The sequence below is a fragment of the Mauremys reevesii genome, linkage group 1 (genome assembly GCF_016161935.1).
Source record: "Mauremys reevesii isolate NIE-2019 linkage group 1, ASM1616193v1, whole genome shotgun sequence".
Taxonomy (NCBI): domain Eukaryota; kingdom Metazoa; phylum Chordata; order Testudines; family Geoemydidae; genus Mauremys; species Mauremys reevesii.
Window position 1 is genome coordinate 251,746,361 of NC_052623.1, and position 25,604 is coordinate 251,771,964.

At 44.4% G+C, this 25,604-nt stretch overlaps 1 protein-coding gene across 2 annotated transcripts in view; it reads left to right on the plus strand.

Moving 5' to 3' along the window:
- KDM5A (lysine demethylase 5A) overlaps positions 1-25,604 on the plus strand; it is an 85,844-nt gene that overhangs the window by 22,481 nt on the left and 37,759 nt on the right. For both annotated transcript variants that reach the window (XM_039547080.1, XM_039547090.1), the window contains 10 exons: positions 4,308-4,466; positions 5,620-5,739; positions 9,605-9,763; positions 10,969-11,150; positions 14,394-14,556; positions 17,386-17,505; positions 18,337-18,531; positions 18,661-18,842; positions 19,102-19,226; positions 19,542-19,692. In XM_039547080.1, coding sequence (XP_039403014.1) covers positions 4,308-4,466; positions 5,620-5,739; positions 9,605-9,763; positions 10,969-11,150; positions 14,394-14,556; positions 17,386-17,505; positions 18,337-18,531; positions 18,661-18,842; positions 19,102-19,226; positions 19,542-19,692 — 1,556 coding nt within the window. The remainder of the gene's footprint in view (positions 1-4,307; positions 4,467-5,619; positions 5,740-9,604; positions 9,764-10,968; positions 11,151-14,393; positions 14,557-17,385; positions 17,506-18,336; positions 18,532-18,660; positions 18,843-19,101; positions 19,227-19,541; positions 19,693-25,604) is intronic.

The following is a 25,604-nucleotide window of genomic DNA, read 5'->3' on the forward strand; positions in this document are numbered from 1 at the left end:
GAAATGTTAGTTATTCCCAGTTCCAGGAGAGGCCGTGGGACTTTAACAAAAACTCAAATGAAATCTTTTAGAAGAAGAAATGGCTTCTGATTTCAAGTATGGGGGCTATAAACTGCCATTTAAAGCAGCAGCAGCTAGGTGCTTGGAAGCAGGTGGGGTTACCAGTGTGAATAGGCCCGAGATTCTCTCATTTTCAAAACTAAAAGCATTGGATCCCTTTAGTACTTAGATGAGTTACTTGCTGAGAGTACATGGTATTTCTAGGCTTGCTGTTTGTTTCTCCATGGCAGGAATGGCTGCTATTAGTGGTTTTCATTTTTTAAATAAGATTTTATTGGAAAAATGTTCTGACCTAGTCAGTTTTCACTCATCAGTACACCTGAGTTTGATTCTTATTTGTGTTATCTCTCACTTGTGGCAGGGGTTCAAATAAGGTAGCAATAAACCCAGACCATGCAGCTATATTGCCTTGGCTGTGGTCTTGTAGAACCTCTATAAATGAATGCTTGTTGGGCATGGATAGTACTTGAATGAGAGACCTTCAAGGAAATGAGTCTCTGAAATGTACACATCTTGTACGTCAGTCTACAGTTGTCATCTGAAGAATATACTACTGTAGTTCTGGTTGTCCTTCCCTACCCATTTATTATTTTACCTTTGTGTAAAATGGTAATTCTCTGCAAAAAATGCACAAATGCAAAAACCTTGAGGATTTAATTGCAAAAAAGTCACAAGATTTGAGATTCCCACAGCAACCATAAATCTGCTTTTGTATGTTTGCTTTACAGTAGGGCTTTGATATTTAATTACATGTTAACTGTGCTGTAATATAAAATGTTGCACATGTTTATGAAAAAAAGGCAGTACCTTAGGATCATAGTGATTGCTTGGTGGCAGTTGCTATAGTAAGTGTTGCAAAACAGTTTCAGTTGTAATCCCCTATTTTCTACACACTGTGTTTCTGAAAGTAACCTGTCTGGATGATGCCTTCCATCTAGAGCCTCTGCCATATCCGTTTTCTTGAGTTTGTTTGAGATGAGGGTGTATTTTTCCTCCCCCCGCCCCTTCTCTGTGTTTATAAAATAAATAAAACCCCAAAACAAAAATCCCACCTGTAGAGGGGCTTTGCCGAGGTTGGTCCCTCAGCAGGGCTGTGGGGTATCCCACCGCCTCGCTCTAAGTCGCCGTCAGTCCGGGCTCTGCGGCAGTGTGGGATGGCAAGCACACGGTTAGGGGCTCAGACCTTTAAGTAGGGGCTGAGTCAGTAGTGCAATAGCAGCCCCGGCCCTAGGTCAGGGCGGGGCAGCAACTAAACAGTCAAGGACTCAGGCCCTTAAGCAGGGGCTGAGTCAATAGTCAAGTTGTCCTAGCCTCCCCAGGCCAGGAAAAGGACAAGGGGAGCCTGTCACCCAGGAGTCGGTGGCAGCGGGGGACGCAGGCCCTCCCTCTCCACTGCGTCCCAGCCCGGGGCCCTAGCAGCAGCAAAGACTCGCTGCTGTCAGTGGGGATCCTGGCCGCAACACACTGACTTAGGTTCAGGCAGTGCTGCAGCCAGACTGGGGTTGGCTGCCCCCGGGCTACTTCCACACTCCCCCTCGTAGGGTACCTGGGTCGTGCTAGCGTCCTCGGCGGTCTCGAACACCATCGGTTCCTCGGGGTAGCTGGGAAAGGGCAGGCTCGGCTGCTCCTCGGGGTAACTGGGAAGGGGCAGGCTTGGCCAGTCCTCGGGGTAACTGGAAAGGAGCAGGCCCGTCCAGTCCTCGGGGTACCGAGCGAGGGGTAGACTCGGCTGGCCCGGTGCGATCTCCGGCCAGCCGGGGCCTGCTGCTGTCTCCCAAGAGGGAGCTTGGTCGCAGACGTCTGGTCTCTCCGGTGGCTGGTTCTCCACTGAGCTCTGCCGGTGAACTTTTATACTTCCGGGTCGGAGCCATGATCTCTGAGGGGCGGGCGTAGGACCCAGTGGCTTCGCCCACCTTGGTGTTAGGGGCGGTTCGTCCCTCAGCGGGGTTGTGGGGTATCCCACCGCCTCGCTACACCACCACACTTTTAGACATTGTTAAAACACAAATAGCTTAAGTTTGAAACTTGGCCTGGATGTGATCTTCCATGAGGAGGACTAGTATTTTCACTAAGTCTGGAAAATGGTGGACTTTTGCAGAATTTTGACCATTTGAAAATTTCCTGTCAAGCATGTGTAATTGAAAATGGTGAGATTTTAAGGAGCATTGCATGCTTGCACACCTAGGGTGTGCATACTCTCCTAAACAAGGTGAAATAACAGTAGGGCTTTGTTTTACATGATGCATTCCTGTTGTGTTTCAATTTCTTAAAAAACTTAATATTGTAGTGACTTAGTTAAAACTAGTGTCATCCTGTCTTGCTTTTTGGGCTACATAATAAAAAGATACAAGCCGGGTTGTCTCTCCTCTGATGGGAATAATGGGGGAATTTGGATCAAGTAATGTATTAAATTTGAGTGCTTCCAATAAATGATTAAACATAAAATCATTCTTCAGATACAGTAAGTGAGTAACTGACTAACGTATTTAGATTGTATCACAGCTCGGTAGTTTTCTAAAACATTTTAGGGGCTTGAGTATATTTTAGGGAGAAAAATAGCTGATCTTTACTGATACTGGAGCTATACTTCTGTGACAAGCTCTAGTACAGGGGTGGGCAAACTTTTTGGCCCGAGGGCCACATCTGTGTATGGAAATTGTATGGCGGGCCATGAATGCTCATGAAATTGGGAGTTGGGGTGTGGGGGGGGGGTTAAGGGCTCTGGCTGAGGGTGTGGGGTCTGGGATGGGGCCAGAAATTAGGAGTTCAGGGTGTGGGAGAGGGCTCCGGGCTGGGGCAGGGGGTTGGAGTGCGAAGGGGGGGTGAGGGCTCTGGCGGGGGGTACAGACTCTGGGGTGGGGTTGGGGTTGCAAGAAGTTGCTGTGGGCTGAGACCAAGGGGTTTGGAGGGTGGGAGGGGGATCAGGTTAGGGGGTTCTGGCGTGGGAGGGCGTCGGGGTGCAGGCTCCAGACGGCACTTACCTCAAGCAGCTTCCGGAAGCAGCAGCATGTCCCTTCTCCAGCTCCTGCGTGGAGGCGCAGCCAGGCGGCTTGGCGTGCTGTTCAGTCTGCAGGCGCCACTGCTGCAGCTCCCATTGGCCCTGGTTCCTGGCCAATGGGAGCTGCGGAGCCCCTTGGCTGACCCTTTGCATAGAAGCCGGAGGGCGGACATGCTGCTGCTTCCGGGATCCGTGCGGCTCCATAGTACGCGCAGAGCGGGGCAAGCCCCCGGCTAGAGTGCCGGAGTGGGGCAAGCCCTGGACCCTGCTCCCCAGCAAGAGCTCGAGGACTGGATTAAAAAGTCTGAAGGGCCGGATGCGGCCTCTGGGCTGTAGTTTTCCCACCCCTTGCTCTAGCAGGAGGGAATTTGTGACCTTGATTGTGCAGTAATCTCCTTGGTTTTTGAGACAGTTCTTCAAGTCAATGCTTTTCTGGTTGGGCAGACCGTAAATGAGGAAGTGGTGTGCTGGAGCATGAATTCTTACACTTTTACTTTGATACTTGGAATCCTTACCTTCGTGTAATCAGAGAAGAGTAAAGATCAAGGGGAAGGATTGTTAGCACCAATGCATGTAGCTTTTGCCTTTGGATTCTCAGCTTGTAATTTGCAATGTTTCTCTGTTCCTGGCCTGGTCTGTTTTTTGTCCCTGCATTTGAGAACAGCTTCAGATATAATTACACTTGTATCATGGATACTGATGCAGTGCCTATTTTTGATCTAGCCATGAGGGCTCTTGCAGAGTGCACTGTGCAGAGATCTAATTTGAATTAACCTTCTTCATTGGGGTTCAGAGAGTGGAGAAAGCATTCACACTGAGGGTATAGCTAGGATGGATCCTCATCTTCTCAAATTAAAATTAATGTAAATTAGTTCTTCTAGTTAACTTGAAGAATTCATTTACATTTACTTTATCTATCTGGAAGATACTTGATCATGCCCTTCCTCCCCCTGTAGCTCAGCTGGATGGATATTCCCTGGCTCCCTACCACCTTGTGTTTTTTCAGATTCTCAGATGTATGGCTGCCTTGGGAAGCAGGAGCTCAGTGGAGGTTTATCAGTGCTTCTCTTGTGGGCTGAGGGGGTGGGAGGGAGAGGATTACCTAATGTCAAAGTATCATATTTCAGCACTGTGTACTGTGTTATATAGCTAGTAAGACTCTAGCAAGGCAGCTTATGGAAGGCAGCATCTGGGTAATGGAGACTGATCATAACATTACACTGACTTTTTTTTTTCCCCCCCTCCACAGGTTGATCTGTATGTTTGCTTGTTTTGTGGCCGGGGAAACAATGAGGACAAACTGCTACTGTGTGATGGATGTGATGATAGCTACCACACTTTTTGCTTGATTCCCCCTTTGCCTGATGTGCCTAAGGGTGACTGGAGATGCCCGAAATGTGTTGCTGAGGTACAGAGAACTACAGAGAACTACTCAAGCTCTCTGCATCTATTCATGCTATTAGGAAGAGCCATTTACAATGGTTGCTCAGCCCTTTGAGCTCTGTCCTCTTCCTCTCGTCATTGGAGCAGAATGTGTAGTTTTATATTTAGTTGGGGATATTGTCAAGATGTGATCTGTGACTGCTGCTGTGACTGAGTCTCCAGAAGCCCCTTGTTCAGCAAATGAAGCTGTTGGGCAGCATAAGAAGGAAGAGCGTCTGCCAGAGGAAGCCTAAAACTCTCTGGGCAGCCGAACTCTGCATGTTAAGAGCTGGGATTGAATTTGAGTTATTAGAGGGTGTTAATAAAATAGTAACTAGCCATCAGCTGTCTGGCATGTTTGCATGTTCAGATACACTGTCATAGGGCTCTATTGGTATTGAAAGGGGCATTGCGGAAATAGGCAAGGTGGAATAGCCTGTCATGTGACTGAGGCTGCTATTTGCCCCCTCTCTGTGGATAAGACAGTGAAAGAAGCTCCTCTGAATCTATGCATGTCAGATGACTTAAGTTACTAACCAATTAGCATAAAACTATTATACCAAAGCAGTTATCCGAATAAACCTCTTACCCTTCTCTCCCTCTCTCCACATATGCTTATCTTCTCCACAGCTAAACCAGCTACTGACTTACTAAGACACGGTGGGTGAGGTAATATCTTTTATTGGACCAACTTCTGTTGATTACCTCTCCTGCCTTGTCTCTCTAACATCCTGGGACCGACATGGCTATAATTACACTGCATTTCTAAGACTAAGGCAGTTGTAAGTTTTGCTGTAGGACAGTTCTGCTACAGCTGCTTGTCTTAGTGCCTGAATCTCACATAATCCACTTTTAGCTTAAGGCTGCCTCAGTATCTTTGCTGTCCCTTGTCGTTCTGCCTACTTCAGCAAGTGCTGAGACGGTGCCTTTGGTAGTGCAGGTGAAGCTGCAAGGCAGTTAGTTTGGCTGCCCAACTGGTATTTGTGTGGTAGGAACTGCCCCATCTGGTGAAAGCAGTTGAAACCAGTGTTTTGCGTTTGTATTAGCCAAGGAAACTGACTTAGACACTGATCTCCTCCAGTAAGAGCCTGGCTGCTTGTCATCAGTTGCAGGAGTAATATTTGTATTGCCTCTCCTAGGAATGTAACAAACCACGTGAGGCCTTTGGATTTGAGCAGGCTGTCAGGGAGTACACCCTCCAGAGCTTTGGAGAGATGGCAGATAACTTCAAATCTGATTATTTCAACATGCCAGTCCATGTAAGTATCCCTGTTTGTCAGGATTTGTTACTGGGGAAGGCACTGAAGTGAAGCTGACACACAGTTTTTGATGGGCATCTCATGATTGACTTAAAGGGACAATATCAGTTTGAAATATGTAAACAAATGGTTTAGCTCTCTGGCATCTGGTCACGTCTCCTTCAGTTTCCCCTCTTTCTGCTGGTTGTCTGCTGTTTCCTTCTGATGGATGGGTGACTTGGGCCTATACCCCAGCAAAGTACTTTGGTCAAACTATTAAATTTCTTCCTTTTTTAGGGTTCAGCAAACCAGACAGTCCAAATAATGTATTTATTCTTCCTTGTTGGCACAGGGTTCTTCCTCCAGCCCTTCACCTTGTATAATCCTTTTGACTCAGGCATGGTTCAAGTCTTTCGACCCCTGTTACAAACCTGGCCGAGTGTCCTCCTCACCCCCTCCATGGATGGTCACCAGACTGCTGTATTGGAACCAATATTTGAATTGCACATGCGTCCATATCCATTGGGTTTGAGCAGCATCCAGACACTCATTCTAGTTCTTGCTTCTCAGGCACACTCCAGGGGTGCAGACTCCCTGTCTGGCATCCTCTCCCTTAGGATGTGGGATCCTGCAATCGAGCTGCCTTGGGTTCAAAGTCAAGTGTTGACACCCTCCCCCCCCCCCCCCCATCCTCCCACTTAAGTCTCCACACCAGCTAGTGCACGTTTTCCCTAGCGATCAGCTCTCATGGACATTCTGGTATTCAGTTGAGCTCTTCGGGGATGCATGGCAGATAAAGTAAGGTACACCAGTTTTGTAAAGGAACTTTTTAACCACACACGTGTGCACATGTGTATGTGCACACACACAACTTTACTCTTAGACAGTACAGGGAATATATATCTCTATGCGTAAACAACAAAGAGCTGAATGCATTTCCTTCCTTCAGTCCTCTACTTCTGAGACCCTTTTAGGGTTTAGTCTGCCTCCTTCAGGGCAACCAGGTCATTCTGACCCTCCACTCCTTCTGCTCAGTCTTCTGGTTCTGGTGAAGGGCTTCCCTCCTCTTGTCAGAGTGTGTGTGTCCCTTTTAAAAGCAAGATCTGATGCTTCTTCCTGCTTCTTTTGTCATAATGGGATTTTCCCTTCTGCCTGCTTTCAGGTAGGGTTGCTGAGAGAAGGTCAATAAAATCAGTGCCACAGACTGTTGCCCCCATGATACCATCTGGGAATGGCTCTTCAGTTGTTGATGGTCCTGTTTCAGATTCTCAGACCTAGTCTATCTTCTACCATAAAATGGAACAGATTAGTCATAAATAGAGTTCATAAAATCAAATGGAGTTCACACCTTTCTTGAGTTCAATCAGTGGTCTTCACTAGGATTAACCAGCTGATGCAGGGCTGAAAGGAGGACTTTGTCCCTTGCTGGAAGCCCCCAAGCAAAACCAATCCCACCAGGTCTTGAGCTCCTACTAGTGATGTGCTGCCTCAAGCCTTTCCTCCTTATTTCACCTCATCCTGAGCCCATTCTATGAACTCTGTTCTTGTTTACATCCCACTTTCTGGACTTGGTGTTCTCTTGATGGAGAGCCCTTCAGTTTTCACTTCCTGGTCTCTGCAGTCACCTTCTGCTCCTTGCAGATATTTGGACTCTGGATAGCCTTCTTCCAAGTCCTACCCTCTCTCTTCTTAACTGAGCCATAGGCTTCTTGTATAGTTCAGTCATTTGACTGCCCACCCTCGTGATCACATGAGCCTCTGGGACTACATTGCTTATCTATCCCTCCTGAGGACTATCACCCAGCATGATGCTCTTTAAAGGGCTGAGCTCTATAAGATTTGTATTAGTGGCACTTGCTCTTAAAGAGCCCAGTATACTCTGTTACCCTAGCCGGTTTAACAAGTTTCAGATACCGCTGCCCTCAGCTCCTTACCAAGTTTTATTTTTAAAAACTACTTTTTCTTGTTTATAAAAATGTCTCCAATGTGTGTGAGAGCCATACAAACTGGAGAAACAGACTGTGGTCTGATTATACCGAAAGATCTGTCAAATGTGTAATACACAATATATGAGCCCTCAAATGAGAGAGAGATTTCCCCAGTAATCTTTTTTTGCTGTAATAATCTAGGGATGGAGTTGTGATTCAGTCACAGGACTGAAATGGAAGCTCTAGGTTCTGTTACTGGTTCTGCTGTAGATTTCCCGTAGCATAACACTTTGAACAAGACACATAATCTCTCTGCTTTGTTTCTTCCATCTGTAAAATGGAGATAGTACTTCCTTAGCTGATAGGGTATGTGCAGCTAAATTTAATGTTTGTGAAATACTGTGGTGATAAGCACGTAGAAAAGCCAATATTAAAAAACGTCAGTGTTACTTTCAGCAATGATAGATTAAAAAAAGCTTCGGACAAATGCGATTACGTTCATGGTATCCCATTAACACTCCAGAATTAGTGAATCGTTTCCTTTTTGGGAAGGAGCACCCTTGCTGAAGTAGAAACAAAGAATCTTTCTGCCTCTTGTATTTCTTATAAATCTGTGGGTGGCTGAGAGCTTAGGGGTTGGGGGAAGAGGACATTGGTCAGCTTGATCCAAATGGGCAGCTGTTGTTCAATTTGTTGTGATAGATGCACAATCTGGTTCTTTGTTCAGTGAATATCAGTCTGTTCTGAAGACCCAATTGAATTATTGGATATGTCATGGTTGCTGTCTTCCTTTCTGATGGGTACGTGCATAACCTGGCCTGGTGATAAAATTACTTAAAAACGGCCATACTGGGTCAGACCAAAGGTCCATCTAGTCCAGGTTCCTGTCTTTCAACAGTGGCCAGTGCCAGGTGCCCCAGAGGGACTGAACTGAACAGGTAATCATCAAGGGATCCATCCCTTGTCGCCCACTCCCAGCTTCTGGCAAAACAGAGGCTAAGGACACCATCCCTGTCTATCCTGGCTAATAGCCATTGTTGGACCTATCCTCCGTGAACTTATCTAGTTCTTTTTAAAACCCTGTTAGTCTTGGCCTTTACAACATCCTCTGGCAAGGAGTTCCACAGGTTTACTGTGTGTTATGTGAAAAATTACCCCATAGCATGATGTAGTAGTCCTTAATGGACACATTTGGAGTGCAGGGCATTTGCTCACTTTTTTATTCTTACAGAATTATGGGGCTATTTGTTTTTATTAATTTTTCTAACTAGAACTGTAGCTGGGCACTTTGCCTCTAATCATTCTACCTTTTTTTTCCCACCTACTCCTTACCACACAATGTGACATACTGCTTCTAAAGCCTGGTAAGCCTATAAGGCTCCATACCTTGTCCTAACCCTGTAAACATCTACACTACAGTGTTGCTGCTGCTGATATAAGTTGCACAGTACACCGACCTAACAACTCCACCTCAGCAAGAGGAATAGTGCTTAGGTTGATGTAGTTAGGATGGCGCAGTGTCCGTGTAGACACTGCATTACTTACATTGCCTGTTGATTGTCAGCCTCCAGAGCTGACAGCTGGAGCTCTCCTTGCCCCCCTGGGAGTGACAACTATCAGCCCCCCACACTATCCCACTTAAGTCAGTGCAGTCACGCACCACCTACAGAAGGAGGGTAGTGTGGACATGAAAAACCCCAGTAATTACTGTGGTAGCTGTATGTTGACCTTAATTAGGTCAATTTAATTTTGTGTAGATAAGGTGTAAGGAATGGCAAAAAAATAAAAAAATAAAGATTTCCATGGAATTTGATTCTCATGTGTGGTGTGGGAGGAGACTGGATTTAATGTCTGATCTGTGAGGTGTTGGGAAAGGTACATTATCAGTTTTGGGTGTGTATTTTTTTAACCCTGGGATAATGCTGTACGTATGCCCTGGAATGCCTTTGTCTTTACAGATGGTTCCCACTGAGCTGGTGGAGAAGGAGTTCTGGCGACTGGTGAGCAGCATTGAGGAGGATGTCATTGTGGAATATGGGGCTGATATCTCATCCAAGGACTTTGGAAGTGGTTTCCCTGTGAAGGATGGCCGTCGAAAGATGATGCCAGAAGAGGAGGTGTGAACGGGGAAATGTTAACTGACCCAAACTTTGCAGAACAGGAAGTTGCACTTAATTTAGGACTGAAATTGATGGGGATTTTTGCAATTTTGTGAAGAAAAATGGTGATAGCTTTTACATGTGCCAACATTTCTTTAAGGAGAATGTGATCTGGAGGCTAAAGCAGGGGGATTAGAGTCAAGAGACCTAGGTTTCATTCCTGGCACAGTCACTGCTTTACTATGACTGACAAATTATTATTCCTTGCTGCAGTCTGCACCTGTTTTGCATGGCTGTTCCAAGGGTTAATCTTTGTAAAGTGCTTAGATCTTCAGGTGAAGGTTGTGATAGAAATGCAAAGTATTAAGGCAGTACTCGGCGTGCATTTCTGAACAGTTCTCAGCATAAGGAGACTGACAAGATTTTTTCATGAACTCTTCAACCCTCTGTTAACTACCAGAACATCAGCCTTCTCATCCAGATGTCCTATATTTAGAATCTATTGAGGATAAGTTAAACAGATTGGTTTTCAGTTGTTCTCCTTACCTGTATCTTCTCATACTCACAGCATACAGCATATGCCATGCTATCATAAGTAGAAGAAAGGGACTCAAGTTATCTCAGTACCCTTTCATGGCTTCTGCTCTGTTTAAATTAATTTTAGCCAATATGAGTTGCTGCTGATAGCCTGCAATACATCTGCCATCCTGGAATGTGGTCTGGTGTGAAGGAACTATGATGAACATTTGAGGCATGTTATATATGAACACAGTTCTTAACTTAGTCTTTCTGGTGGAGGCATGTTGAGGTGTCTCATCTAGACGCGATATATCAAACTCCGAACGCGCTCCCGTCGACTCCGCAACTCCACCACTGCGAACGGCGGTGGCGGAGTCGACGGGGGAGCCGCGGACGTCGATCCCGCGTCGTGAGGACGGGTAAGTAGTTTGAACTAAGGTAGTTCGACTTCAGCTACGCTATTCGCGTAGCTGAAGTTGCGTACCTTAGTTCGACCCTCCCCCCCCAGTGTAGACCAGGCCTAAGTGCTTGATATAAAGAAATACTTCCCGCTTCTGAAGCTTCAGCATGGCAGAATACCAATCAAAGGTTAATATATAAATTAATAGGCTGCTCCATTTATCCTGAGGGCTACCTTCTCCATAGGCTTGTTAGAGTATTTGAATGGTCTTCTAACTTCACAGCTTTCTCTCTTTCTTTGGCAGGAGTATGCACTTTCTGGTTGGAACCTGAATAACATGCCAGTGTTGGAACAGTCAGTCCTCGCTCATATCAATGCAGATATCTCTGGCATGAAGGTGCCCTGGCTGTATGTAGGGATGTGCTTCTCCTCTTTCTGCTGGCACATTGAGGACCACTGGAGCTATTCCATCAATTACCTGCACTGGTATGGTCTCTCTTCCTGTCACCCTCTTTCCTTGCACTGCCTTGATTGCTCTTAACTGATGCAGTTCTTCATTTAATACCTGTACCTGGTGATATTCATTCTTCTTATTGTTTGTCTGAGACCAAAGGCCCATAAGAGAGATAAGCAGTTCATTTCCTTAGAATGAGACTGACACTAATAGGAGAGATGGATGCAGATATCACTGTATAAGGCACCTCATTGTTAACCCTTTGGTTACATGTAGATGTTTAAACACCATCACCAGTAACAATGGAAAATTCTATTCTACAGACATCCTTTCTTAGCAAGTCTTGGTGCACTCATCTAATCAAGCAATCCTATTGGCTGAATGATAAGCTACTTTATAATGCAGTTTAGAAGTTAGTACTCATTCATAAGCCGAATATTTTTGGTAAAAAAGTGACGCATCAAAGAATGGGGGTCGGCTTATAAATGGGTCTACACCAAAATTTGATGATTTTAAACTCTGTGGAATCATCAGATTGAATATCTAATACTTTGTCGTTTTGTTTACCTGGAGCGTCTGCAGGCATGGAGCCCTCAGCTCCCAGTGTCCGCGGTTTGCTGTTCCCAGCCTATGGGAGCTGCGGGAAGTGGTTGGGAACAGCAAACCGCGGACGCTGGGAGCTGAGGGGCTCTGTGCCTGTGAATGCTCCAGGTAAACAAAACGTCCAGGCCCGCTAGCGGCTTACCCTAACAGGCCAGGAGCCAAAGTTTCATGGGTTGGCAAATATAAGGTCAGCTTATGAATCGATCATACAGTTTTTGCTATTTTTACCTAACCATCTTGGGGCGTCGGCTTCTAAACAAACGGGCTAATGAACGAGTATATACGGTATGTTACATGAGAGCAAATAGCTGAGCAGCTCTATATTGATCTAGTGGCACTCACATTGCTTCCAGTTAGGAATCTCACAATGACGTTAACTTGATGTTAGGCTCTCCCAAAATGTTTTGGTGGTTGGATTTTTATTTAAAAAACAACAACCACCACCAAATTCACTGCAAACAGACCACTCATACTGCAATTTCCCCATGTCCAGGCTCAGTAATAATGGAGCAGTTTTCAGGGGTAAGCTGTGGGAAGCACCCCTATTCAAAATGAAAAGTGTATGCTTGTGTGTACATCTTGTAACGGTCAACTTGCCTTTGAACTGTGATTGTAGTTTTCTGGAGAAGTATGTTTGCTAGTAACCAACAGCCTAGAGTATGTTTTGTTTAGAGTTCGGTTATTGGCTTCAGCATGCCATGAGCCAGATCATTGTGCTGGGCTTTGGTGCCAGCTGGTGAGTTTAAAGATGTAAGGGGAAGGTTTGCTTAGTGGGATTGGCCTGGTTGTGTCCTACTAGCAGGTGTCACTGAAGACTTCAGGAATCAGATGAGGGGTTGGTGTGAACAAAATTAGACTCTTGAGTGCAATATTATTTTTCTTAGCTTTTTGGCTGGCTTCTGAATAATTTTGCAATGTATTGAGACAATGAATGCTAGACAGACATTGAGGTATTTAGACAGAGTTGCTTGCACTTCTGAATTAGTAGATAATATTTTGAATGGCAGAAAACCATTGATAAATTCTTGGGCTCTCAGGCCAGTACAGAGCATTGTGGTGCTAAGACTTAACTGGAAAGACTGGAGTAATTTGTTGGCAGTTACTCGTTTTTATCAGTGGATTTCACTCTTGTTTGTCCCAATCCCCCTTCATATTTAACATGTTAGGCACATTACCTGTCACTAGGTGTATAAATCTTCGCCACAGGTATCCCAGTCAGCTGTCTTTCTCTTGTGGTTCAGAACAGTGGTTTCCAGTAATTGGTTATGTGTAACAAAGTGGTGGCTGCATCTCCTTGCTGGAATGCTGAGGTTTGTGTGCCATTGTCATCACTTCTGATGCAGTTGTGCACTCTTCTGCTGGTGTCAGAGTTTGGACTGTTCCACACCCATCCTAAACTCTGTTCTGGATAAGTGCGTGGTGTTAGGAAGTAGCTTTGCAGTTAAGATCTTAGTCTGATAAAACCCGGTCAGTTGTCTGGAGGAAAAACAGGAACTCTTTCCTTGAAGAACATGGCATTTGGCATCTGTCTTCTCACTTAGGCTTCTCATGGCAAAGTGCCTGCTGGTACTCTGTCAGATAATGGTAGAAAATGCAGCTATGGATTGTGTTCTGGAGGCAATTCACTTAATTGTCAAATTAGAACACTATGTTCATTTTAGCCCAAGAAGAAAGTGAGTTTGAGAATGTTGTTTCTTGCCATGTGAAAAGTGTCTCAGGGAGAGCGGTGGGAGGCTCGGTGAAATCACTAGAGTATACCTTGTGTGACACTGACAGTATCCTAAATGGACTTTATTGAATTAGGTTTAATACCTTTTGGGGTCCATTGTATTAAAAATGCAATTGTGTGTGTTATGGAATTGTATGTATATGACTTCCCTAGGAGACTGACTAATGAAATCTCTGGAAGGTATTAGGAACTTCAGAAGGCTTTTTGGAACAATCCCTGTGAAGTGGATTTCCTAGGAAGTACCTGGGGAAGGGGGATGCAAATGTGATCCACTTGAATCCATCCTTTTGAAGCTATGCTCTGGGAAAGAAAACCCATTGTCTTCTAATTACCTGCTCCTGGAAACTCGAGATCTGAGACCCCCTGAGATGTATAAAGGGTGGACTAAACATTATGAATGTGCTTGTTCTGAGCTGAAGCTGTGATGAACTTGTGAACACAAAAGAAACCCCTTGGGTGGAGTCTGGAAGGACTGCTCCAGCCAGAGCCCATATTAGGGTTGGGGTGATCTCTGGTAAGCGTATTAGCATGTGTATAGGCTCTTCTATTGTTTTTAATGTGTTCTCTGTAGTGCTTCCACCTTTAGAATAAAATAGGTTTGCATAGAAAGAACTGTGTGGTAACTTATAAGTGTTGCCAATCACTGTTATAAATCTCTGAAGAGAAAGTGAGCAGGTGTGCTTAAATAGCCTGTCTTGGCTTGGAATAACACAGGAAAATGTGGCAGGGAACTGTGCTACTTGAAAATACCCTGATCAAAATGGAGTGAGACGCACATCTACACCCAAGAAAGGCAACGTCTGGGGAGTTGGAAGCCTGAGAGTGGGTGCCATTGCTGAGGGGAAATACAGGTGCAGTTGTCCTTAGCTGACACACCTTGTGTTAGGATGACATCCTCACTTTCCTTTAGGTAATGTGTATTGTGGGCTATGTTTTCTGCCAGGGGAGAGCCGAAGACCTGGTATGGAGTGCCCTCTCATGCTGCAGAACAACTGGAGGAGGTGATGAGAGAGTTGGCTCCTGAACTGTTTGAGTCACAGCCTGATCTCCTGCATCAGCTTGTCACCATCATGAACCCCAATGTGCTGATGGAACATGGTGTGCCTGTGAGTAGTACATGAGAATTTCTTCCATACCTCTGTAACTCACTGCCTGTTTTATATACCTTTCGCTTTGTGACAGTTTTCCTTATGAGGTGTTGGAATAGCATTTAAGAACTCTTATGGTGATCCCTCGGATCCAGCTAATCAATTAAGAGGCGGTCTTTCATCTAATTCTCTAGCATGCTGCAGTAGAAGGAGGTAATGTTCTGCTGAAGGACTTCAGTGTGAAATTTGAAGTCAGTGTAGATGTAACAGAATTCAGTTAGGTTGCCCCTAGTGGGTTCTCACTATTAAATGATCTTAAGTGGCTCATCCGATCAAGAGAGAAACCTCTTGCAAAAAGACCCTCAAAAAGCTGTAACTAAAATAAAATACGATATAGAACAAATGTATTCACTGTATATCCAGAAAGCCTTTGACAAGATCCCTCACCAAAGGCTCTTATGTAAATTTAAGTTGTCATGGGATAAGAGGGAAGGTCCTTTCATGGATTGAGAACTGGTTAAAAGACAGTGAACAAAGGATAGGAATTAATGGTAAATTCTCAGAATGGAGAGGGGTAACTAGTGGTATTCCCCAAGGGTCAGTCCTAGGACCAGTCCTATTCAACTTATTCATAAATGATCTGGAGAAAGGAGTAAACAGTGAGGTGGCAAAGTTTGCAGATGATACTAAACTGCTCAAGCTAGTTAAGACCAAAGCAGACTGTGAAGAACTTCAAAAAGATCTCACAAAACTAAGTAATTGGGCAACAAAATGGCAAATGAAATTTAATGTGGATAAATGTAAAGTAATGCACATTGGAAAAAATAACCCCAACTATACATACAATATGATGGGGGCTAATTTAGCTACCACGAATCAGGAGAGAGATCTTGGAGTCATCGTGGATAGTTCTCTGAAGATGTCCATGCAGTGTGCAGAGGCAGTCAAAAAAGCAAACGGAATGTTAGGAATAATTAAAAAGGGGATAGAGAATAAGAAGGAGAATATATTATTGCCCTTATATAAATCGATGGTACACCCACATCTTGAATACTGCGTACAGATGTGGTCTCCTCATCTCAAAAAGGATATACTGGCACTAGAAAAGTTTCAGAGAAGGGCAACTGAAATGATTAGGGGTTTGGAGAAGGTCTCATATGAGGAGAGATTAAAGAGGCTAGGACTTTTCAGCTTGGAAAAGAGGAGACTAAGGGGGGATATGATAGAGGTATATAAAATCATGAGTGATGTTGAGAAAGTGGATAAGGAAAAGTTATTTACTTATTCCCATAATACAAGAACTAGGGGTCACCAAATGAAGTTAATGGGCAGCAGGTTTAAAACAAATAAAAGGAAGTTATTCTTCACACAGCGCACAGTCAACTTGTGGAACTCCTTGCCTGAGGAGGTTGTGAAGGCTAGGACTATAACAGCGTTTAAAAGAGAACTGGATAAATTCATAATGGTTAAGTCCATTAATGGCTATTAGCCAGGATGGGTAAGGAATGGTGTCCCTAGCCTCTGTTTGTCAGAGGGTGGAGATGGATGGCAGGAGAGAGATCACTTGATCATTACCTGTTAGATTCACTCCCTCTGGGGCACCTGGCATTCATCACTGTCAGAAGACAGGATACTGGGCTAGATGGACCTTTGGTCTGACCAGTACGGCCATTCTTATGTTCTTACATGATAAATACAGGAACAAAACTAAAATAATTATTATCTGTTGAAGAACCAGATATCTGAATTCAATATGTTAATTAAATAGTAATTAACCACTAGACTTTGGTTAAATGTCACCATTAATATAGTCCAGTATTTGAGGGTGGCCAGCAACAGATGCTTCAGAGGAAAGTGTAAAAAACTCTGTTATAGGCAGATGTGAGGTAATCGGCGCCCACATTAGGTCTCATCATGATCTCTAACAGTTTGAGTTTGATTTAAGTCTTGAAGCTTGAGGTTTAGTATCTCTTGGAAAATTTTTGTTAGCATGAATTATAACTGTGGCTATTCTTGATAGCAATATATATGTCCATTCCCTTTTTAATCTGGAATTAAGAAAATATTGTAATACGAACCAAATTAATGGAACATTGTCAATTTAAAATCTTCTGTAAACAGATTTTGTTTGCTTTGTTACTATTGATGGTTGTAGCTTATTAAAACTAAAATATTTTAAAAAGTCATGGACACAGCTTTTGCTGTTTGCTTCTTAGTTAGCTTGGTCAGTGAAAATCAGTGAAGTCGGATTTATAGATTCACTTTTTTGTTTTAAACATTTTCATTTTCAGGTTCTCTACAATGCAAAATTGTAGCAATGGCTACAAGGTAGTTAAATTCCTTTGGAATTTAAAAATATAATGAAAACCTTTCTATTTCTCAGGTTTAGTAAAATCTACTTTTTTGTAAAATGAATTGTGTCCCTTTAAGTCACTACCATTCACTTTCAGTAGGCTAAATTGCATCTCTGGCAGATGTCCAAACAAAGCAAAGTGTACTCTTTAAAAGCCTCTGGGAAAAACTTTGTGGTGTGAAGGGTTAAGTGACGATCCACTAACTGATAGTAGAGAAACTTCCTACCTGAATCCCAAAAGAGACAAGCCCTGTGATGGGCCTTAACTGCTGATTGATTTATTCAACCTTTTGTAATAAGGTTGTCAAAGAGGATTTAATTTTCAAAAGGTTAAACACCCTCCTAATCTATCCTGCTCTAGCTAAATTCCCTGTTGTCTCCTACAGGTGAAAGGAGATGGTTTCACGGTGTCCTTTTTTTATGAATTATTTTAACTTTGTCTGCTGCCAATCTCAGTTTTCTTCTTCCTGTCCCCCACCCTGATTTGTATTTAGGTGTACAGGACCAATCAGTGCGCTGGTGAGTTTGTTGTGACTTTTCCTCGTGCTTATCACTCCGGATTTAACCAGGGCTACAACTTTGCTGAGGCCGTGAACTTCTGCACTGCAGACTGGGTGCGTTCTGTTGCACATGTCTGTCCATGTCTCTGCTAGCTGGCCTTTATTAAGAGAATGTTAGTAACTTGTTTATCTGGATAGTAATCTCACATGTTACAGCAGTACCTGGCACTGCTATAGTTAAGTCATTCGAGTTTCCATCACAAAAAATGCATTTTGAAGGACTTACAAATCAATTCTAAATAGCTTCTAATTGACAACTATGAGTATTTGCTTTCTTTTAAGCATGTGTCTGAACTCATCCTTACAATTCACACTTTAGTTAACTGCTAGGGCTGCTGAGGTGCTCTCTGATGCAGTTGTCCTTTCTGAACTTGTGTAGAATAGATAACCCACTGTGCTAAACCCCAGAGAGAAATGCTTGCAGCTGTGTTCTCCCTTTCCCTTGCTGTGGCCAGTGACTGCAGTTCTTAGTGCTATAAGCATTAGCTCAAAACCCCTATTGTACCATGACACTGCATAGCTAAAAACAGATGCGGGACTCACTTTGGTAACTAGCTATATAAGATTCCTTTTGCTTAGTCTAAAATATGAACCCATTGGGCTTCAGTAATCCATATACCTATGTCCATTAGCTTTTTGTATATTTAAAAAAAGATGCAAAACATGGCTCTCATTCTGTAGGTTCTGGAGACCTTGTCTTTGATAACTGACGCAATTTGTCCATTATAATTGGTTACCTCCATAAAGACACTGTTCCTTAGTTGATGTATTTCTAAGTATGCCTTTTCCCAACTCTTGTTGAGGGAGGCAAAATGGAGAGATGTGGGACAGCCCCTGGGAACATGCCCCCAAATAATGACTGTGTTATTGCTTGGCATTTCCTAGCTTCCCATTGGACGTCAGTGTGTGAATCATTACCGACGGCTAAGGCGTCATTGCGTCTTCTCCCATGAGGAGCTGATCTTCAAGATGGCGGCAGATCCCGAGTGTTTGGATGTGGGGCTTGCTGCCATGGTCTGCAAGGAAATGACTCTCATGACAGAGGAGGAAACACGCTTAAGAGAATCAGTTGTGCAGATGGTGAGTACAGTGAGTGCAGCTCCTGCTTTTCATCCTGTTGGTGCGGTGCAGGGTTAATACAAGACTTCTTGAAAGAAAGTGTGCTGTTTCTCTGACTCATGTCCTTATCAAGTGTCAAATTTTTGTCAGGGAGTGCTGATGTCAGAAGAGGAGGTGTTTGAACTGGTTCCAGATGATGAGCGTCAGTGTGCAGCCTGCAGGACCACGTGCTTCTTGTCTGCTCTTACTTGCTCTTGTAATCCTGAGCGGCTCGTATGCCTGTATCATCCGACTGACTTGTGTCCCTGTCCCATGCAGAAAAAGTGTCTCAGGTACACAAGTTTCCCCATCTCTCCTTTCCCATGTGCATTCTGTCTTGATACCCAGAAACTTATGGTGAAATACAGCAGTTGTTTTCACCTACCTCTTTCTAACCAGCAGGGATAGCCTCCTCACTTCCCATGAGTCCAAGGAATCTTGGTGTAATACAGAGCTTCTTAACCCTCATCTGTTGATCTCTATGAATAGAAACTGATTTCCTATGTATTACAGGAGGTTTAATGCTTTTGCTTTTTCTCTGTTTTTCTACAGGTACCGGTATCCATTAGAGGACCTCCCTTCTCTTCTGTATGGAGTGAAAGTTAGAGCACAGTCCTACGACACTTGGGTCAGTAGAGTTACGGAGGCACTGGCTGCCAACCTCAACCACAAGAAAGGTCAGACTTCCATTGTGGCACACTGTAGCAGTTTGTTTGGGGGAATTCCCCCTTTGTTCATCCTGTTTTTCCAGTGAGTGACACAGGTATTGGATTGAGGTGGGGTATTCCAGCTATGTGAAAGGAGGGATATTCTTAGTGGAAGTGGAGAGATGGATCTAATTGAAAGTCACACAAATACTAGATAGATGCTTTTCATTGCTGCTGTGCATTTCAGATCTAGGTAGCATGTTGGGAACTTGTTTGGGGACTAGTGAAACAGACTAAGATGGTGTTCATTTTTGCGCACAGACTACTTGTATCCTATTATTGCAGATGTGATTGAGTTGAGAGTGATGTTGGAGGATGCTGAAGACAGGAAGTATCCAGAGAATGATCTCTTCCGCAGGCTCAGAGATGCTGTGAAAGAGGCAGAGACCTGTGCTTCGGTGGCACAGCTGCTTCTGAGCAAAAAGCAAAAACACAGGTAAGGCCAGGAGCTTTTCAATCTTTTCTACGTATGTCATCTTATACCCTCCTCCTGCCACTCGGATGCTGAAGTGGAAGGCCCCTGAGGCTTCCAGCATGGCTGGATAGAAGTCCACCATCTTCTTTCTCTGGTGGCGGGGTGGCAGGGTAGTGGCAGGAATGCTGTGGTAGGGGACCATACTTTCACAGATCTGAGATGTTTTCTGCTGACGAACAAGTTGCTGAACTTTGTACTGAACTATGGAAGCATGAGGGAGGGAGGCGGGGGTGCGGGTGCTGATTAGGGATTCAATGACCATGGGTAAAGCCACATTTTAGTTATGGGTATTTTTTAGTAAAAGTCATGGACAGGTAACGGGCAATAACATTCGTGACCTGTCCATGACTTTTACTAAAAATACCTGTGACTAAATCTTATCTGCTGGGAGGGGGCGCTCCTGAAGACTGCTGCTGGGTGCGGGGGGACAGCCTGGGGCCCTGCTGCAGCTGGGGGCGGCCCAGGGCCCCCCTGCCATTGGTGGGGAGGGGGAGGCGGTGGCCTGTGTTCCCAACGCCTGTCTGTGCAGGGGGTAGCCAGGGGCCCCCCTGCCGCTGCTGGTGCAGGCCGGGGGTGGCCCATGGCCCCATCACTGTTGGTCCCAGACGGCTGCTCCAGGGCAGCGTTGGGGACCAGCTGCCTGGGGCTGCCAGAGCAGCAGCCAGTGCGCATGGCCCCTGGGTTTCCCCAGCTGCTGGGGTGGTCCTGGGGTCAGCCGCACCAGCACTGCAAAATTCACGGAGGTCACAAAGTCACAGAAGCTGTGACTTCCGTGACCTCTGTGAATGATTCGCAGCCTTAACCATGGACGGGGTTGCAGGGAAAGAGACAGATCAACAAAAATGTAAAAGTAATGAAAATTTAGGGTTAAACAACATAAAAGTGTAAGTGCAAATTAGTGTGGGTCAAGTACACCAGTGGAAATGGGAAACGGCCCTCTGCTTATTTGCAGCATCAGAGATACTGTATTGCCCTATCCTGCCCCCCCAAAAAGCCTACCTCTTCCGGCAGTACCCAGGTGTTCTCTGTATGTTCCGACCATGCTAGTGCTGCGATGGTGGTATCAGCCAGAGTTATTAATTTGGCAGGCCACTGAATTTTTCTGAGGAATGCAAGGGAGGAAGGGGAAATGTTAACTTTTAGCAGTTTATATCTTAGCCAAAGCTGAAAGGAGTTTCAAGGAAAAAGAAAACGGTTTCTGTAGCTTGAGGACTGATGTCCTCAATATCATAGGTTTCCTACAAACAATTCAGGTGTGAGAAGTATCAGAGGGGAAGCCGTGTTAGTCTGGATCTGTAAAAGCAACAGAGTCCTGTGGCACCTTATAGACTAACAGATGTTTTGGAGCATGAGCTTTCGTGGGTGAATACCCACTTCATCGGATGCATGTAGTGGAAATTTCCAGGGGCAGGTGTATATATATGCAGGCAAGACGCAGGCTAGAGATAACGAGATTAGCTCAATCAGGGAGGATGAAGCCCTCTTCTAGCAGTTGAGGTGTGAAAACCAAGGGAGGAGAAACTGGTTTTGTAGTTGGCAAGCCATTCACAGTCTTTGTTTAATCCTGAGCTGCTGGTGTCAAATTTGCAGATGAACTGAAGCTCAGCAGTTTCTCTTTGAAATCTGGTCCTGAAGTTTTTTTGCTGTAGGATGGCTACCTTAAGATCTGCTATTGTGTGGCCAGGGAGGTTGAAGTGTTCTCCTACAGGTTTTTGTATATTGCCATTCCTAATATCTGATTTGTGTCCATTTATCCTATTCCGTAGAGACTCTTCAGTTTGGCTGATGTACATAGCAGAAGGGCATTGCTGTCATATGATGGCATATATTACATTGGTGCACGTGCAGGTGAATGAACCGGTGATGGTGTCAAGAACAAGAATGGGAATTGCTCACCTGCATAACTTCAGCACTGACAATACCAACATGGGAGAATGGAGAATCCTCCAAACATTTACACTCAAGTTACTGCTGGGCTGCTGATACACTGTTCCAGCTCACAGATTCATCAGACCCTTCTTCTGGGCTTTGGCTCCAGTTCCAGACAATGATTAGCTTAATGAACACTAAGGATAACACCAGTAACTGCACACCGCACCATAGTAACTCTAACTCAGGAACCAACCCATGCAACAAACCTCGATGCCAACTCTGCCCACATATCTACACCAGCGACACCATCACAGGACCTAACCAGATCAGCCACACCATCACCGGTTCATTCACCTTCACATCCACCAATGTAATATATGCCATCATATGCCAGCAATGCCCCTCTGCTATGTACATCGGCCAAACTGCGGAATGACAATATACAAAAAATGGCATCCAACGAAGTGGGTATTCACCCACGAAAGCTCATGCTCCAAAATGTCTGTTAGTTTATAAGGTGCCACAGGACTCTTTGTTGCTTTTACAGGTGTGAGAGAGACTCAAGAAAATTCTCAAGAATCCTTTCTAATGGCAACCTAAACATAGTGGTCACTATCAGTTCTCCCTTTAATACACACACACGTATTTTAAAATAGTTTAAAAAAAGTAAGAGACAGAGATTAAAAATAGCTAAAGCAGAGCAAATCTGCTATTTTAATACTTTCAAGGAAAACGTGGCAGTCAGGCACCAGGTTTTTTTTCTATTCACTTTTTATTAATTTTTAAAAGTCTGTACTGAAAAAGCAAACATAGCTATAGATAAACTTCTCTTAATCGTTTAACCATTTCTTACATAACCTTAGTTTGAAACATTTAATTATATATAATGTGAATGGTTAAAATTTAAATCAATTTGTATTACCCTATTTACAATCAAACAAAATTTGTTTATAAAAATCCAACTAGTTAAAGAAAAAATGTTAAGTTTGATTCTACTCTTTATTTTAATTTCAGAGGATGGTGATAAAGTGGGGAAGGGAACAAAGTGGGTAGAGAGAAGGGGGAAGCGAGGGGCAGAGCATGGATCATTTAGATACTTCCAGGAAAGGATCTCATAGCTCTGAGACTTTCTTGGATATTTCTGTTACGATATACAATTCTTCATCTTCATTTCCTTCAAATAGTGCTCCTATGCATGATCAACTGTAGGTGTATCTGCACAGGCAGTGTCAGTTCATCCTGCACATCCAGTCTCCCTCCCTTGTGCTCTGACTTGAAGCTAACTAGCGCTGCACAGGCAAATCACCCTCAGTTCCTTTTCTATCATCCCTGGCCTGAGACTGAGCGAAAAGCAGTCCTTTTCTCTTCACTTATTTTTATAATGTTTAGCTCCTGTTAGTTTATTTCTCTTTTTTCCTTAGCTTTATAGGGTTTCTGTTGGCTTTCCTGTTTAAAAAAAACAAAAACCTGCAGGGCATAGGCACCTAAATGGTGGTACTGCCTGCCAAACGCAAGAGCAAAGACCTTACTGTCTCTGTGAAATTGGTACCGACACGACTACCTCCAAAAAACCCTTGTCAGACTGATCTCATGCAAGATCTCCACCAGTTTCCTCGGTACCGCTGAGTCAGGACAGACAGGATCTGATAGTACCGATCACCACGATACCACAGGAGTTTTGATTTTCCAGAGATCTCATGGTGGCTGAGATTCTGGAGTCCTGCTCCTTGGTACCGGGGCTCTGGTAACGAGCACCTCTCGATCCCTGGAATCATCACCAGCATCTGGTCATTCACCTCCAGTCTTTTTGTTGGCTCCACTACTATCCAGCAAGGACTCAGTGACCAGGAGGATATCCACTCACTAGCCTCACACCCGGGCCGTCCCAGTTGCACCCTCGGTCCGAGCTTCAACACCCTTGATATGGCCACCTTGGGTACCACCACCCATGCCCTTTTCCCCAGTGGCCATAGTGGGATCCATGGGCAGCCTACAGGTACCATACTTCTCGGGTGTCTATAATGTCTCCCACCAGAAATCGAGACGGTCTCCATCAGCCTCTGTATCCAGAGCCCCAGAACCTCAAGAGGCTACTTGAGGAGCAAAAGGCCAGACTAGAAGAGGAGGTTACATCAATGACAAATAGCTCCTTCTTTTGCCCCAGATGAGGCAGTGATGCCCCCTCCACCATGCATTCTGAACGGTTTTAAGCTATTTCTGGATCTAACAAAAAGGTTGGCATACACACTTCAAATTCCGCTCGAGGAGGTGAAAGATACCCACCATAAGCTACTGGGCGTATTGCATACCTCCTCTTCCTCCTTGAGAATCACATTCCCAGTCAACAAAGTGCTTTTAGCTCTTGTTAAGGTCATTTGGCACATGCCAGCCTCTATTGCACCAACATGCAAAAGGGCTGATAAAAAGTACTATGTGCCCTCCTTTTTTCTCACCCTCAATCCAACTCTGTTGTGGATGTGGTAAATTCCTGTGGCCAACATCACAATAAATCCACCTCTCATGACAGAGACTGAAAAATACTTGATTTATTTGGTAGGAATGCTTATTCCTCGGTGTCTTTACAATTCAGAATTGCGAATTACCAAGCCTTAATGGTGAAATATGACCACATGAATTTTGCTAAACTGAATGCATTTATTGACCACCTGCCGAAGCACAGTGGGACTAGTTTCAGGCCATCAAAAATGAGGGGCAGTTGGTACAGAGAATGGCACTCCAGACTGTGCTAGATGCTATGGATACAGCAGCCCACTCAGTGTCGACAGTGGTCATGATGCTACGGGTGTTGTGGTTACACCTCTCAGGACTGCTCAAGAAGGTACACATGACAGTTGAGGACCTCCTGTTTGAGGGCTTCAAACTTTTTGCGGATAAGACTGATTTATTACTCCATACTCTAACGGCTCCAGAGCCACCCTATGCTCACTAGGGATCTACACACTGGGACAGAAGAGGAAATTTAGTTCCCAGCTATCCCAACCGCTCCAGTGCCCTACACCAGAATGTGGCTATGAGCCATAGAGAAAGAGGCCTTAGGATTCAGAAGTGTAAACTGTCAGCTCTTCAATCCTCAACATCTCAGTCTTCAACCTCAAAACATCAGTTTTGACGCCTTGGTCAAGGCCTTGGGAGACTACTCCCCACAACATCAGCTGCGACCTACAGACCTCCCGTGTTCCTTTGGATGTCACCTTGCTCTTTTCCTCTGAAATTGGGAAGACTTAACTTGTGAAAGATGTGTCTTGGCGATCATTTCCATTGGGTACTCTATCCACTTTGCCTCCCTCCCTGTTCTCCTTCAGAGAGCCTTCTCACAAGAGACTGCTAAGACAGGAAATACAGTAGAACCTCAGAGTTACAAATTGACCGGTCAACCACAAACCTCATCTGGAATCAGAAGTACACAATCAAACAGCAGCAGAGACTGAAGCAAGTACAGTACTGTGTTAAAAGTAAACTACTAAAAAAAACACAAATGGAAAGTTTTAAAAAACGATTTGACAAAGTAAGGAAACTGTTTCTGTGCTTGTTTCATTTAAATTAAGGTGGTCAAATGCAGCATTTGTCTTCTGCATAGTAAAGTTTCAAAGCTGTGTTAAGTCAATGTTCAGTTGTAAACCAAAGCATTTTGTTCAGAGTTACAAACATTTTAGAGTTACAAAACAACCTCCATTCCCAAGGTGTTCGTAACTCGGAGGTTCTACTGTAGGTCACCTGCTCTGCCTAGGGGCCCTAGAACCAGTTCCTGTTCACCTCAGAGGCAAATGCTTTTATTCCCAATATTTCCTGATTGCCAAGAGAAATGGAGATTGGTGACCCATATTAGATCTAAGAGCACTAAATGAATACGTGAAGGCACAAAGATTCAAGATGGTTGCACCAGCAGTGATTATACCGGTGGTTCTCAACTTTTGTATTGGTGACCCCTTTCACGTAGCAAGCCTCTGAGTGTGAGCGCCCTTATAAATTAAAAACACTTT